The 14,870-nt window shown below is 42.3% G+C and overlaps 1 protein-coding gene across 1 annotated transcript in view; it reads left to right on the top strand.

The window, feature by feature from the left end:
• Positions 1-736: 736 nt before the first annotated feature.
• Positions 737-14,870, top strand: part of LOC311226004 (uncharacterized protein) — a gene marked incomplete at its 5' end in the record, with an annotated part of 182,027 nt that continues 167,893 nt past the window's right edge. Inside the window, 2 exons of the mRNA XM_084311386.1 lie at positions 737-862; positions 1,523-1,666. Of these exons, the coding sequence (XP_084167512.1) occupies positions 737-862; positions 1,523-1,666 (270 nt within the window). The remainder of the gene's footprint in view (positions 863-1,522; positions 1,667-14,870) is intronic.

Raw genomic sequence — 14,870 nt, forward strand, 5'->3', positions numbered from 1 at the left:
CGAACACTTGCCATAGTGGCTTTTATGTGCCTAGAGAGGCCGGCTATATTTAAAAAAAAAAGAGAAAGAGAACAAAGTCGTGGCTAGGGAAAAGAGGCCAACTGGGAATGCCAGTCCTGCAAATGGAACTTGAGGTAAGTAACGTTATTAACGTCAGCATGCTAACGCTACATGTGTCGTAGCCTCCTAATGAATGTTGAGCTTGTTATCACTGCTAGCTTGTGTTGTTCCCAATGCACTCATTAATGTCTGCCTGTTGTACTTCTAGATACTAACGTCAGCATGCTAACGCTACATGTGTCGTACCCTCCTAATGAATGTTGAGCTTGTTTACCTCACTGCTAGCTTGTGTTGTTCTCAATGCACTCATTAAAGTCTGCCTGTTGTACTTCTAGACAGATGATCGAAGTGGATTCAGAAGTCTACTCCGCATGGATGTGGAACAGTTCGATCATCTGCTACAGCTGGTGGCTCCTTATATCTCCAAAGCAGACACCCAGATGAGGAGAGCGATCACTGCCAGAGAGAGACTGTCCATCACACTGCGATACTTAGCAACAGGTAATAATCAGGGGTTGTAGTGGAGGGTAAACCCAAGTGAACTCAGGCTACAGTGTATCCGCGGTGACCAGAATGTAACTATAGAATGTGTCAGTCTAATAGTTCTGATGTGCTGCAGTTTGGCACATTTATTTGTCGACGCGCATACATAAATGATATTCTACAATCATTCTCCATGCTGACAGGAGAGTCGTTCACCTCCCTGAGCTTCCAGTACCGTATTGGACAGAGCACTGTTGGTGTGATTGTCAAGGAGACATGCAAGGTGTTGCACCAGGTCCTGAAGAAGGATCACCTGACGGTAAGATCCATTTAGAAGCAGCTAGAATGTAACATATGGGACAATCATACCTAGATCAGATAAATATTGATAGATTCATGTCACTGTTCTGATGCAGTCTGTCTGTTTGTGTAGACACCGACTACAGAGGCTGAGTGGAGAGCAGTGGCCAGTGGCTTCCAGGAGAATTGGCAATTCCCTCACTGTCTCTGAGCCATAGATGGAAAACACATCACCATCCGCCCACCAGGCAACAGTGGGAGCACCTTCAGGAACTACAAGTCTCGTTTCTCTGTGGTCCTGATGGCTGTTGTAGACGCCAATTATCGTTTCCTCTATGCAAATATTGGAACCCAGGGCAGAGTGTCTGATGGAGGTGTTTATGCTCACTGTGACCTGAAAAAGGCATTGGACAGCAACCAGTTAAATGTCCCGCCAGCCCAAAGTCTGCCAGGTACAGATGTAGTCACCCCTTTCATGTTCATTGCAGACAAGGCTTTTCCGCTCCACACACACCTGATGAAGCCATACCCCTTCAGACAGCTTGACCATGACCAGCGTGTCTACAACTACAGACTGTCAAGAGCGAGGCGTGTTGTAGAGAATGCGTTTGGCATACTTGCCAACAAATGGCGAGTCTTTCTCACCATCATTCCCCTAGAACCAGATACAGTGTCCCAGATAACCCTGGCTGCTCTCTCCCTGCACAACTACCTACGAGCCCAGGCCACAGACACCTACATCCCCCCTGCTCTGGTCGACACGGAGGATGAGGACCACCACATCATCCCTGGGAGCTGGCGCAGTGATGCCGCCCTGGCATCAGTGCCTGCTAGCAGGGATCGGAATGCCAACAGAACTGCAAAAGAGCAGCGCGACACACTGAAACAATACTTTGTCTCACCATCAGGTTCTGTGCATTGGCAGGAAGACATGTTGTAATGTCCTTTTGTACTTTTTTGGTTATAAAGATGGTGTTTGAACACTAGGCCTATACACCATAGCCTAACTGTTGGGCCTAAAATCATTATACATGTCCTAAAAGAAAATAACATATGCCTAGGCCTACTTGTAGGGCCTATCGAGTTCAAATGTAGGCCTACATGTTAAGCTACGTAAATATCCACACGTTAAATACGATAACCATATAGGTAGGCCTACAGGCTAACCTTGTTATTCTGTTTTATTTAAAGGCACATAGGGACATGCATGACATACAGGTATATAGTACTGTTACATTTGTGACATATACGATATGCAAATATACACTGTTGATGATATGATATAATGTTAATAGACTAGTGTCTCATTCTCCGTTGCTACTTTACTGTTTGTTGGATACCATTCCCCCACATAGAGACGAATGTTGGTTTTTGCCTCTACACTATATATAATATAATAATTATCTCCTATCAGGTTGGTTCTGTCCACCTGTCTATCTCTGTCGGCAGCTAACCTCACAAACTACAGGGCAGTTTTATGACAAGCATATAAGTTAATTAATTTCCATCATTGTCCATTGAAATGCATATTCAGTATGAAGTTACAGCTTTTGATTCAGGGCTGACCAGACGTGTGCACCAATCAAGGGGGGGGGGGGTCACCTCATCGCCCAGCCGAAGGGCATTGTCTCCGATTAGTACAACGTTGGGGAGAATTAAGAGGGGAGAATGCAAGGGAACAAACAACACACATAGTTAGAGTAAACAAAAACAACAGCTCACCAACAACAGGGACAGTGGTCACTAGCTTACTTGTAGATGTTCTTGGATGGAAGTAAACTGCTGGACCTTGACCCTGAAGTTCTACAAAATTGAAATATCAATCTAACACGGGTCATTGATAATCCCGATACAAGTGGTAATGGTGTCTCCCAATTAATCATTTTCTTTGTCTTTATTATAACTGCTTTATTATTCATTTCATTCTATTTCCTTGTTTGTCTGAGAAATGTAAATAAATGAAACTGGAATGGTTTATCAAAGTAATAATTTTTTTATTTGAATAGCAAGTGCTTCAAGATATCAAAAAAATTAAGAAATTACAGTATTTCTATACAGTATATACAAATACAGTATATATACGCTCTGCTCCCCCTTTTGATCACAAAAAAAGAATGTAAAATAAGGTGTTTCAGAATGTAAGAAGGTGCTTCAAGATATCAAAACATTTTAGAAATTACAGTATATGAACTTACTGTTCACTGCTCAACAGGGGCTAGAAAACTTCAAATAAAGTGCAAAGTATAAGGAAAATAAAACTTACTATAAAAAAAAGAGATTCCTGAGCCAGGCAGCCACGAACCCCAACCACGGAGGACCCGGTGTCCGGCACCCCCGCGGGCCAAAGCATCACGCCTCTTTAATGCCTCGACCCGCAGAGACCCCGAACCACGGCCCCCCCCCAGTCAGAGCCCACGGCTACCAGACCCAGAAAATATACATCATTAAAATTACAAGAAAAAAAACAAGTGGACAATGGCACTACCACACTACCAGTTGTACTGATTATCAGTAATCATATTCAGCCTGCGTATCTGAATTTTCACTGAGCATCCCCATGTAGCTACTAGACGGTTGAGAACTGGGAGTGGCAGGAGGCTGGTGGTAGGGTTGAAAGGTTTGCGTTTGCCGCTGGTGTGGTGTGTTGTGTGGGAAGGTGTGATACATCGGCTGATTCGGCTGTGATGCAGGACCCTGCATCTGTTGACGTATTGACATGCTTCTGTCCTGAGCTTCATAAATCATCCTCATGATGGACCGCCTTGCTCGCATTTTTTCAACAGGATCTGTTACGTGACGCATCTCACTGCCCACCTGTTTACCAAAAATTACATCTTCATCATCATCATCTCTGTTGTCTGAAACTACTTGCTTGAGGAGGTCAATCTTCTCTCTCTCAAGGTTCAGCCCTCTCTCCCATGGCTTGCTCCGGACCACTTTTGCCTGACCACCCGGTGTGGGTGCGGGTGAGGGTGTGGATGTACGGCTACGGTACACGTTGGACACTTGGGTTGGTGGGTCCTGTGCTGATGATTCTGACGCCGCTGATTCCCCAAGGTCATCACTCTCTGGATCTTGTTCAGCAGTGTCAGCACAGCTGTCCGTCACTGGCATTGAATCATCTAGCTGGATGAAGGACATAGGATCAGAATAATCTTTATTGACCAAGTATACACACAATGATTATGCAGGTGACACCATTTGTGAACTGTAGGACACAGTACAAGGTGATAATTAAGCAATAAACCACGAGAGGCAGTGGGTTACAGGGTATTTTACAAAGGCTACTACAGTATATAGTTTGTAGATATATGGAAAATATATAGTTTGGTATAAAATTCCAAATAGAATGGGTTACAGAGAAACGTTCATCCAGTTGATTTTAAACGTGTAATTAAAAGAGAAATTTAAGAAGTCAAGGCCACCACAGACTATAGTATTCATTAACACTTTGGGTGCCGGGAAACGTCTTTTGACGTCATTCCCGGCCATGCTCAAGGTGCCGAAGACGCTTTACAGCGCCTTTGATCTGTTTACATCTTTTTTCGATTTTCCCCGTCTGAACTTCACCGCCGAGCTTTTGGCAGAAAATTTGAACCGGAAACTGCATTTCCTCTCAAATTTCACTAGGTGGCAGTGTCCCCCTATTTTCTAACACTATCACAAGAGGGTGAATATTGTACCCCACAATGAATCTGGCATTTGATTGGCCAGCATACCTGGCCAATGTGACCACAGGTATAAACGTTTGCGCGATCCCAGAATCGACAAGGTTTTGGAGGAGAGAGAGAGAGAGAGATAGATAGAGCGATAGAGAGAGAGAGATTGAGAGAGATATTTGAATTGAGATCAGCCTATAGTCTATATTTATAGTGTTATACAGTATAGTGGTAGTATCAGACTAATTGTAAGGTTTCAGCTGTGCTTTAGAAAGTACTTAGTCGTGCTAAGTAGTAGTACTATTGTGAGGGATTAGTGTGTAGTCTAGGTAGTCTATTTCAGTAGTAGTAATAGTAGTTTGATCAGTTAGTAGTTTCATTTAGATTATTAGTTCAGTATGAGGAGACGTAGTGTAGGTAAGCGAGGGGACAATCCGGCGGCGGGTCGGTTTGTTCAGACGAAGCTGGCGTTTGGACCCGCGGTTGCTCCAGCAGCAGCAGCACCAACGTCTTTGGTAGCTCCGATCGGAGAGAGCCGTGAGACCGTTGCTGGGCCCAGCAACGCGTCTCGCCCCGGGACCGGGACCGGCTCACCCCGACGCAGTTCGAGGAAGAGGAAGGCTGCGGTGGTCATATCTTCTTCATCCGAGTCAGGGGACAGCGATTTGACCGCCCACGAATCTGATGGGAGCGCCGATTGGGAACCACCAGGTAATTACACGGTCTTATATATATGTGTGTGTGTGTGAAACGTGTATTTGATGATTTTTTTTTTAACTTTGGCCATTCCCCTGGCTCTTTTATACGTTTATCGCATTTATTCTGGTCAAGGATGACCGACAGAAACAGGCTGAAAGGGTTCAGATGGGGGGGAAGACACTCTGGGAAAGGCACGGCTGCAGTCCGGGATTCGAACTCGCTAAACCCCAGATCCGTGATGAGCACGGTTGTCCCCGGCGCTGAAATAGCGCTCGCGGTACGTGGTGAGCTACTGGAGCTCCCCGTATTTGATGATTTACCTAACGCTTATTTGAATCATTGTATACTGTGACTATGTAACGTTAGTTCGCCAAACCAACGCCGATATGCATGTGATTGTGTGTGTGTGTGAAACGTGTATTTGATGATTTACCTAACGCTTATTTGAATCATTGTATACTGTGACTATGTAACGTTAGTTCGCCAAACCAACGCTGATATGCATTTATTATATTCTAGCTCCGGAGTCATCTGACGATGATCTCGGCTTGGGTCGGAGGTGTTATGGGTCTGATTCATCACACGAGTCAGACGTGGGACGCGGTGGTGGTCGACGAAGGGGCAATGGTATGTAATTTTGCAATGTGAATATTGTTTTATGTTCAAATGGATATAGTTGATGACCATGTGCTGCTACACATTAGCTTTAGGTTGCATGGCCGTGTGTGTGTGTGTGTGTGTTTGTGTGTAGATGCACGCCCTTTGAAGTTGTGTAGCTTTAGGTTGCATGGCCGTGTGTGTGTGTGTGTGTGTGTGTGTGTGTAGATGCACGCCCTTTGAAGTTGTGTAGCTTTAGGTTGCATGGCCTTGTGTGTGTGTGTGTGCATATGCAGGCCTCGCCATAGTTCAAAGGTGTTGGAGATGGTACAAGTCTTTGATGTGTGTGTGTGTGTGTGTATGTGTGTGCTGTAATCAATGCTATCACGACTCTGCTATGTACACACATGCATGTTCAAATCGATAGTTTCATGCTATAGAGGCAGAGGCATCACCATGTGCTATATATTTGATTGTGTGTGTGCTGTAATCAATGGAATTTTACATATGCTACACAACCATGCATATATAGGCCTCACCATGTGCCCATGCCCTTTGATGTGTGTGTGTGTGAAGCAGAGACTGGCAACGACATAAGATCACATTCTACTCCTGCAGGTAATTGTACATAAAATATAACACATAATGCTATATATATATATATATATCATGTAAATACAATGACAATACGTTGCCCTAGTGTAATGTATTACATCATGTGATTCTAGAACTGGATGCTAGTCTGGACATGCCGGAACCCGTTGCAGGGCGGAAACGCACATCTAAGAGCGGTAAGTTGGCCTCACTCTGCACACCACTTCCAGCTCTGACCTCTGACCCCCACACCACGTCCAGCTCTGACATCTGAACCCCACACACACTCACTCATTCACTCACACACAGTTTGTAACTACGTGGCATATGAATGTCTACAGTAGGGGTGTTATAGTATATTTGTATAATTGACAGGTCGTGGCGTGCGACGCGGAGGAGCGAAGAGCAGGGCTGCGATCCGCCAGGAAGAGGAGAATGCCTGGTCTCGTGAGGGCTGGGTGCCTCACAGGATCCCCTTCACAGCCCAACCGGGGTTGCTCCAGGACGCCAAGGCACTCAAATCGTACCGGCCTGCGAAATGGATGGATCTGTTCCTGACAGATGCTTTTCTGAACTCCATTGTTGCCCAGTCCAACCTCTACGCTGAGCAGTCCATTGCCCGGCTGGACCCCACGCTAACCAGTAGCAGGGCACTGCTTTGGAAGCCCCTCACATTGAAGGAGCTGAAGAAGTTCCTTGGACTCAATTTCCTTAGCAGTGTCCTGCGGAAGCCTCGCGTGGACCAGATGTGGACCACTGACGACATGATGTACACACCGTACTACTCTGAGACCATGCCACGCAACAGGTTTCAATTGATCTGGCAATTCCTCCACTTTGCGGACAATACTTCCCTGGAAGTTAGAGACAAATTGTGCAAAGTACGCCGTGTTGTTGACCATGTAAACGCGAGGTGCAAGGAGCTGTACCAGCCTGAACGCGAGCTCGCCATTGACGAGGGGGTGATGGCATGGCGAGGCCGCCTGACCTTCCTGGTCTACAACCCCAACAAGCCCACCCGCTATGGCATCAAGTCTTACTTCCTGTGCGAATCTTGCACAGGATATTGCTTTTCATTTAAGCCATATTGTCGTGAAGGCTCGCTCCTGGGGGACACGGTCGTCGGTCTGCTTGGACGTCTGTCTGGGGCCGGCTATACGCTCTATATGGACAACTTCTACAACTCGGTACGTATGTCCGCCAGGCTCCAACAGTTGAGGACCGACGTCTGTGGTACCCTCAGGAAGCACCGGGGCGAGCCAGCCATCATCAAGAACGTGACCAAACGTGACATCGGTGTGGGGGAGCGCATTGCGGTCAACAACAAGGAGGTCCTGATCGTGGCATGGCGCGATAAGAGAATCGTGAAGACCATCAGCAGCTTCCACCAGGACACCATGGAAACGGCGATGGTGTGGAAGAAGCAGAAGAAGGGCAAAGCGCTGAGGGTGGAGATGCTCAAGCCATCATCAATCATGGAGTACAATAAATTCATGAACGGCGTCGATCAGCTGGATCAAAATATATCGTACTATCCGGTTACACGTAAGACTGGAAAGTGGACCAAAATGTTTGTGATGTATCTGATCCAAATATGTATGTTCAACGCTTTTGTCTTGTACAAAAAAAAGCACCCACAAGGGCATTACTACAACCTCTTCCGGTTCACCAGGGCTGTGGCGCGGACCTACACAGACGGTAAGGAGAAGAAGATTCCTGGGGTGACAGCGGAGATGGAGGCGGAGGCGGAGGCAGGGGAGGAGGCAGGGGAGGAGGCAGGGGAGGAGGCAGGGGGTGGGGATGAGGAGGAGGCAGGGGCTGAGCAGGTGGGGCGTGTCGACCCTAGGGCCCCACTGGGGGACCCGCAGAGCAGATTAGTGGGTGGCTTTGTGAAGCATGTAATGGTTGCATACAAAGCCACCCCCAAGAAAAAGCTACCGTGTAGGAAATGTCGTGTCTGCAGTAGGTGTGGCATCAGGAGTGAGACCAGATATTTTTGCACATCGTGCAAAGTCCCCCTGCATCGTGACAAATGCTTCACTCTGTACCACACAAAGAGGGATTTCTCTAAATAGTTTCTTTATTAGTTGTCATCAGGGGAGGAAACTAACTTTTTGGCTTACCAGCCAACTGGCGAGTATCTGATTTTTTTTACCAGCCAAACAGATTTTTGACCAGACAAAAAAAATTGCTAATTGTGATAATTACTTCTTTGTATGTCAAGCCGCGTCAATGTTGTGTATGCATCTGGGTAGGCACACTGTGCCTTTAAGACAGCACGGTGGTCTTACGACAGTGCTGTGAAGTACCGTCAAGTGTTGTGGTAACGTCAGTTGGGTTTGGTGTGCTGTTGACGTTGTGCACACTGCACTGGTTGAGCTAGCCCCTTTCGTGACTGCGATGTGCAAGCCAGGGGCTTTTGAGCATGAAATAAAATGTTTAACCTTACGTCGTAGTCCGGTGCTTTTTTGGAAACATTATAGTCATAACAGATATACACCTAGCTGGCTGCTTTGAGCACACGGGGCTAACGTTAGCTAAAACGCTAACTAGAAGCTAACCACTGTATACAGTTCCAGTAGACAACATTACACCTCTGTGATTTAAATGTGTCCTTAGTAACTTATACTCGATGGTTGTACTAGGGTTGGATGCAGTTCCCCGTTGGTCAGTCTGTCTGTTTTCCATATTCTGCTGTGTTTAACGTTATCTGTTTGCGAGTGCTCCTTTTGCTCGTTTGCGAGTGATGGCTAGCCTAGTAGTACCGCGGGACTTTTATTATTATATGTCCGCGGGTTGGCCAGTACTGCGCAAACGTTTATTAAACATTATATGTCCGCGGGTGGTCTTGTGCAGTGCTCTCGTGGCACTGTCAACTAAAGCGAACACTCAGAAGACGCGCACCGTTTGCCAGTGCAGTGATTGCAGAATGTTTTATTTTTTTGTATACTCGCCAGACTGGCGAGTGGTCTTCATGAATCACTCGCCAAACGTAAAAAATACTCGCATTTGGCGAGTAAAGTGGCCTAATTTCCTCCCCTGGTTGTCATACAGAAGTACAGACTACTTCTAAATAATCCGGCACACAGAAGTACAGATTACTTCTAAATAATCTGTACATCATTGTGTGATACAGACAGAACCATGTGTACCGGTACATAGTATAGCTAGCTGAGAGTAGTATAGTATAGTGTAGTATAGTATAGTATAGTATAGTATATTGTAGTATAGTATAGTATAGTGTATGGGTAGTTGCACTGTTTTCTGTACAAGACAAATGCGTTGAACACATGTATTTGGGCCACGGTTGTCGATATTGCATAGGCATGTTTGGACCACTTGCAGATGAGACGTTATGTTAGCGATCTAGCTGTATCGACTCCATTCATAATTTGCATTGTGTGTGTATATATATATATATATATTTTTTTTTATCTTTTTCCCCCCTCATTTTTACCGTTTGCACAGAACCAATGGTTGCTGACAGTCACCCAGTTTATAAAAGTATATACTGTAGGTGACATACCACACTTTTCTAATGCAGTCCATTGGCCTATTATTTATATACTTTGGAAGCATGTATTGGATATTTTTTGGTCCACAGATCATCTGGCGCTTCATCCATTTATCAATGGACAATGCAGTCATCGATGCGAGAGACCAAGTAAGATATGCCCTGTAGTTCATGTGACGTGAATGTTACCAGCAAACTTCTAAATGCACTGAAACAATGGTTGGTTATCCTCCAGTGTTCACTTTTTATAAGGTATTGTCTTGGTAAATTGCCATAATCCTATACTGTGAATGTTACCAGCAAACTTCTAAATGCACTGAAACAATGGTTGGTTATCCTCCAGTGTTCACTTTTTATAAGGTATTGTCTTGGTAAATTACCATAATCCTATACTGTGAATGTTACCAGCAAACTTCTAAATGCACTGAAACAATGGTTGGTTATCCTCCAGTGTTCACTTTTTATAAGGTATTGTCTTGGTAAATTACCATAATCATATACTGTGAATGTTACCAGCAAACTTCTAAATGCACTGAAACAATGGTTGGTTATCCTCCAGTGTTCACTTTTTATAAGGTATTGTCTTGGTAAATTACCATAATCCTATACTGTGAATGTTACCAACAAACTCCCAAATGCACTGACACAATGGTTGGTTATCATCAGCCAGTGTTCACTTTTTATAAGGTATTGTCTTGGTAAATTACCATAATCCTATACTGTGAATGTTACCAGCAAACTTCTAAATGCACTGAAACAATGGTTGGTTATCCTCCAGTGTTCACTTTTTATAAGGTATTGTCTTGGTAAATTACCATAATCCTATACTGTGAATGTTACCAGCAAACTCCTAAATGCACTGACACAATGGTTGGTTATCATCAGCCAGTGTTCACTTTTTATAAGGTATTGTCTTGGTAAATTACCATAATCCTATACTGTGAATGTTACCAGCAAACTTCTAAATGCACTGAAACAATGGTTGGTTATCATCAGCCAGTGTTCACTTTTTATAAGGTATTGTCTTGGTAAATTACCATAATCCTATACTGTGAATGTTACCAGCAAACTTCTAAATGCACTGAAACAATGGTTGATTATCCTCCAGAGTTCACTTTTTATAAGGTATTGTCTTGGTAAATTACCATAATCCTATACTGTGAATGTTACCAGCAAACTCCTAAATGCACTGAAACAATGGTTGGTTATCATCAGCCAGTGTTCACTTTTTATAAGGTATTGTCTTGGTAAATTACCATAATTTTATACTGTGAATGTTACCAGCATATGTGTCTAATGCACAGCAACAATGGTTGGTACTGATGACTTGTCACCCAGTTTATTGAACATATTTTACAATAAAAATGTTCATGGCATCAAAGTTTCAAGTTTTCTGCATTGTAAAGTATTCTGTATTTTATAATAATGTTTTCTGGACCTACACCAGTAGTTATAACTTACTTGTTCATTAGCGCCAGGCATGGTGGTTGATGAGGTAGTAGTATTTCCAGGTGAAACTAATTGATATATTATCAATACAAGATATTATTACTTTATGAATGTGTTTATCATGTATGGACGAATAAATTGGAAAACAGGTAGGTACAGAGCAACACAGTGTCTACAACACAGGAGCAGATTATGCACAGTACATGAATGAGAAACAGTCGAAATGTTTTTTGTTTAGTTTATTGCATGCACATGATCTATAATACCTGATCGGTACAATATCTACTAACCTGATCAATACAATATATTCCCACCTGATCGATATAATAGTATTACTGCATTTCAAGTTTGTCAGTCAGTCGGACTGTCAGTCAGTCGGACTGTCAATCAATCAATCAATCAAACGACCAACAAAACAATCAATCAATCAAACCAATCAATCAATCAAACAATCTATGAATCAAACAATCAATAAAACAATCAAACAATCAATCAATCAAACGACCAACAAAACAATCAATCAATCAAACAAATCAATCTATGAATCAAACGACCAACAAAACAATCAAACATTCTATCAATCAAACGACCAACAAAACAATCAATCAATCAAACAAATCAATCTATGAATCAAACGACCAACAAAACAATCAAACATTCTATCAATCAAATGACCAACAAAACAATCAATCAATCAAACCAATCAATCAATCAAACAATCTATGAATCAAACAATCAATAAAACAATCAAACAATCAATCAAACGACCAACAAAACAATCAAACAATCAAACAAATCAATCTATGAATCAAACGACCAACAAAACAATCAAACATTCTATCAATCAAACGACCAACAAAACAATCAATCAATCAAACAAATCAATCTATGAATCAAACGACCAACAAAACAATCAAACATTATATCAATCAAACGACCAACAAAACAATCAATCAATCAAACCAATCAATCAATCAAACAATCTATGAATCAAACAATCAATAAAACAATAAAACAATCAATCAATCAAACGACCAACAAAACAATCAATCAATCAAACAAATCAATCTATGAATCAAACGACCAACAAAACAATCAAACATTCTATCAATCAAATGACCAACAAAACAATCAATCAATCAAACAAATCAATCTATGAATCAAACGACCAACAAAACAATCAAACATTCTATCAATCAAACGACTAACAAAACAATCAATCAATCAAACCAATCAATCGATCAATCAAACAATCTATGAATCAAACAATCAATAAAACAATCAAACACTCAATCAATCAAACGACCAACAAAACAATCAATCAATCAAACAAATCAATCTATGAATCAAACGACCAACAAAACAATCAAACATTCTATCAATCAAACGACCAACAAAACAATCAATCAATCAAACAAATCAATCTATGAATCAAATGACCAACAAAACAATCAAACATTCTATCAATCAAACGACCAACAAAACAATCAATCAATCAAACCAATCAATCAATCAAACAATCTATGAATCAAACAATCAATAAAACAATCAAACAATCAATCAATCAAACGACCAACAAAACAATCAATCAATCAAACAAATCAATCTATGAATCAAACAACCAACAAAACAATCAAACATTCTATCAATCAAACGACCAACAAAACAATCAATCAATCAAACAAATCAATCTATGAATCAAACAATCAACAAAACAATAAAACATTCTATCAATCAAACCAATAAAACAATCTGTCAAACAATCAATCAATCAAACCATCCATCCATCCATCCCAGTCTAAATTGCTTTATAACACGTTCAGTACCTATTATCACCCCGCCGGAACACCGTTCATAAAAGTGCCTGTAACTCCTGTTCTAAAGAATTTACCTGTATTTTTATCCTTTGTTGACGTTTTTTAACTTGTAATTGTGAACGAACGAAGACATGCAGAAACAAACGGTTTTTTTCATTGTGTACATCAACTTGTCGTCTTCAAATGAGCCAAACCATTTCCCCATAGTTATAATATAAAATATAGAAATAGCTCCGCTAAGATCATGAGATATGCTAGAATCGCCCAGGAATCCTGGCAACCCACAGTGATTTTCCGGATTTCTGGCCGGCACCCAAAGTGGTAAGAAATAAACGGTCTGACAACTTTAGTGGTATGTACAGTAAGTACGTTATTATTGTCAATTTCCAAATATACACATACCTCCAGGGTGCTGTAGGACTGACGAGGCAATACATGATGCTTGAGGAAGTCCAGGTACTTCAATATCCATGTCTGTCGCTGGGTTGGGTCTTTAGTCCCACTTCCACTCGGTTTGGGATGCAATAGCTTCCCGTATTGGGTGCGCAGGGACGCTGCATGAGTTACCACCTCTTCGGCTGTGAAGCGCAATAACAACATTACGTTAGTTAATGTACACTGAAAGTGGGCTGACAGAAACAAGACTGTACTTGCATAGTGTGTGTGTGCTAGCTAGCTAGCTAGCCAGCCGCTAGCTAGCCAGCCGCTAGCTAGCTAGCTAGCCACTAACGTTAAACTCACCCGGGAGCTGCAATTCCTCCGCTATTTCCTTCCATTCTTTGTCCTTCTGTACGCGGTCATGGAAACAGCTGGAGGACACATCATACAGACATGGCTTCTGTTGCCACAACTCGACAAGCCTCTCCTCTTTGATACGACTCCACACAATTGGCGTCCGTTTGCGGGGCGGCATTATTGGATTTGTACAGTCACTGTCTCACATAAACGCACATGTGTCGCACTGATCACACGTCATCATGCGGTCGCACTGATCACACGTCATCATGCTGCATTTCTATTGGTTGGTAGCTGACGCTGGTCGTAGAATATCAAGCACTGTCAGATATGTGTCGCAGGCATCTTTGATCGCAAGACTTGCACGTCGGTCATCTTTGAACCTCTCTCACTGTGCGACGTACGACCTGCGTCTTGGATGTAGAATGTGCTATTATGACATCATACTGTGACATCACTAATGTTCTAGAATGTGCTATTATGACATACTGTGACATCACACATGTTCTAGAGTGTTTGATTATGACATCATACTGTGACATCAAAATGTTCTAGAATGTCCTATTATGACATACTGTGACATCACAAATGTTCTAGAGTGTTTGATTATGACATCATACTGTGACATCACAACGGAACATGTTTGAGTTGAATAATATAAATAATGTTGACGTTAAAAAAGAACAAATAAAATTATAAAAAACTACATAAAACAATGATACAAATTATAATAAAATATTTAAGTAAAATGTATAGAAATAAAGAAAAATAAGACAATGAAATAAAGATAATAATTAATTTAAACGCTATTTTAAAAAGGTACGTTTTGAGCAGTGCCAACTGAGTCTGCTGTCCTAACAGACTTGGGGTCTGTAGGATAAGCACTTATTCCCTCCGCCCTGAACATTTATGGAGATGTATGGGCCTTTTAAGTCAGTGATAAAAGTGTCTTTCAAGGATAAG

Source organism: Notolepis coatsorum (genome assembly GCF_963971535.1).
Source record: "Notolepis coatsorum genome assembly, chromosome: 3".
In the NCBI taxonomy this organism is placed as follows: Eukaryota; Metazoa; Chordata; class Actinopteri; order Aulopiformes; family Paralepididae; genus Notolepis; species Notolepis coatsorum.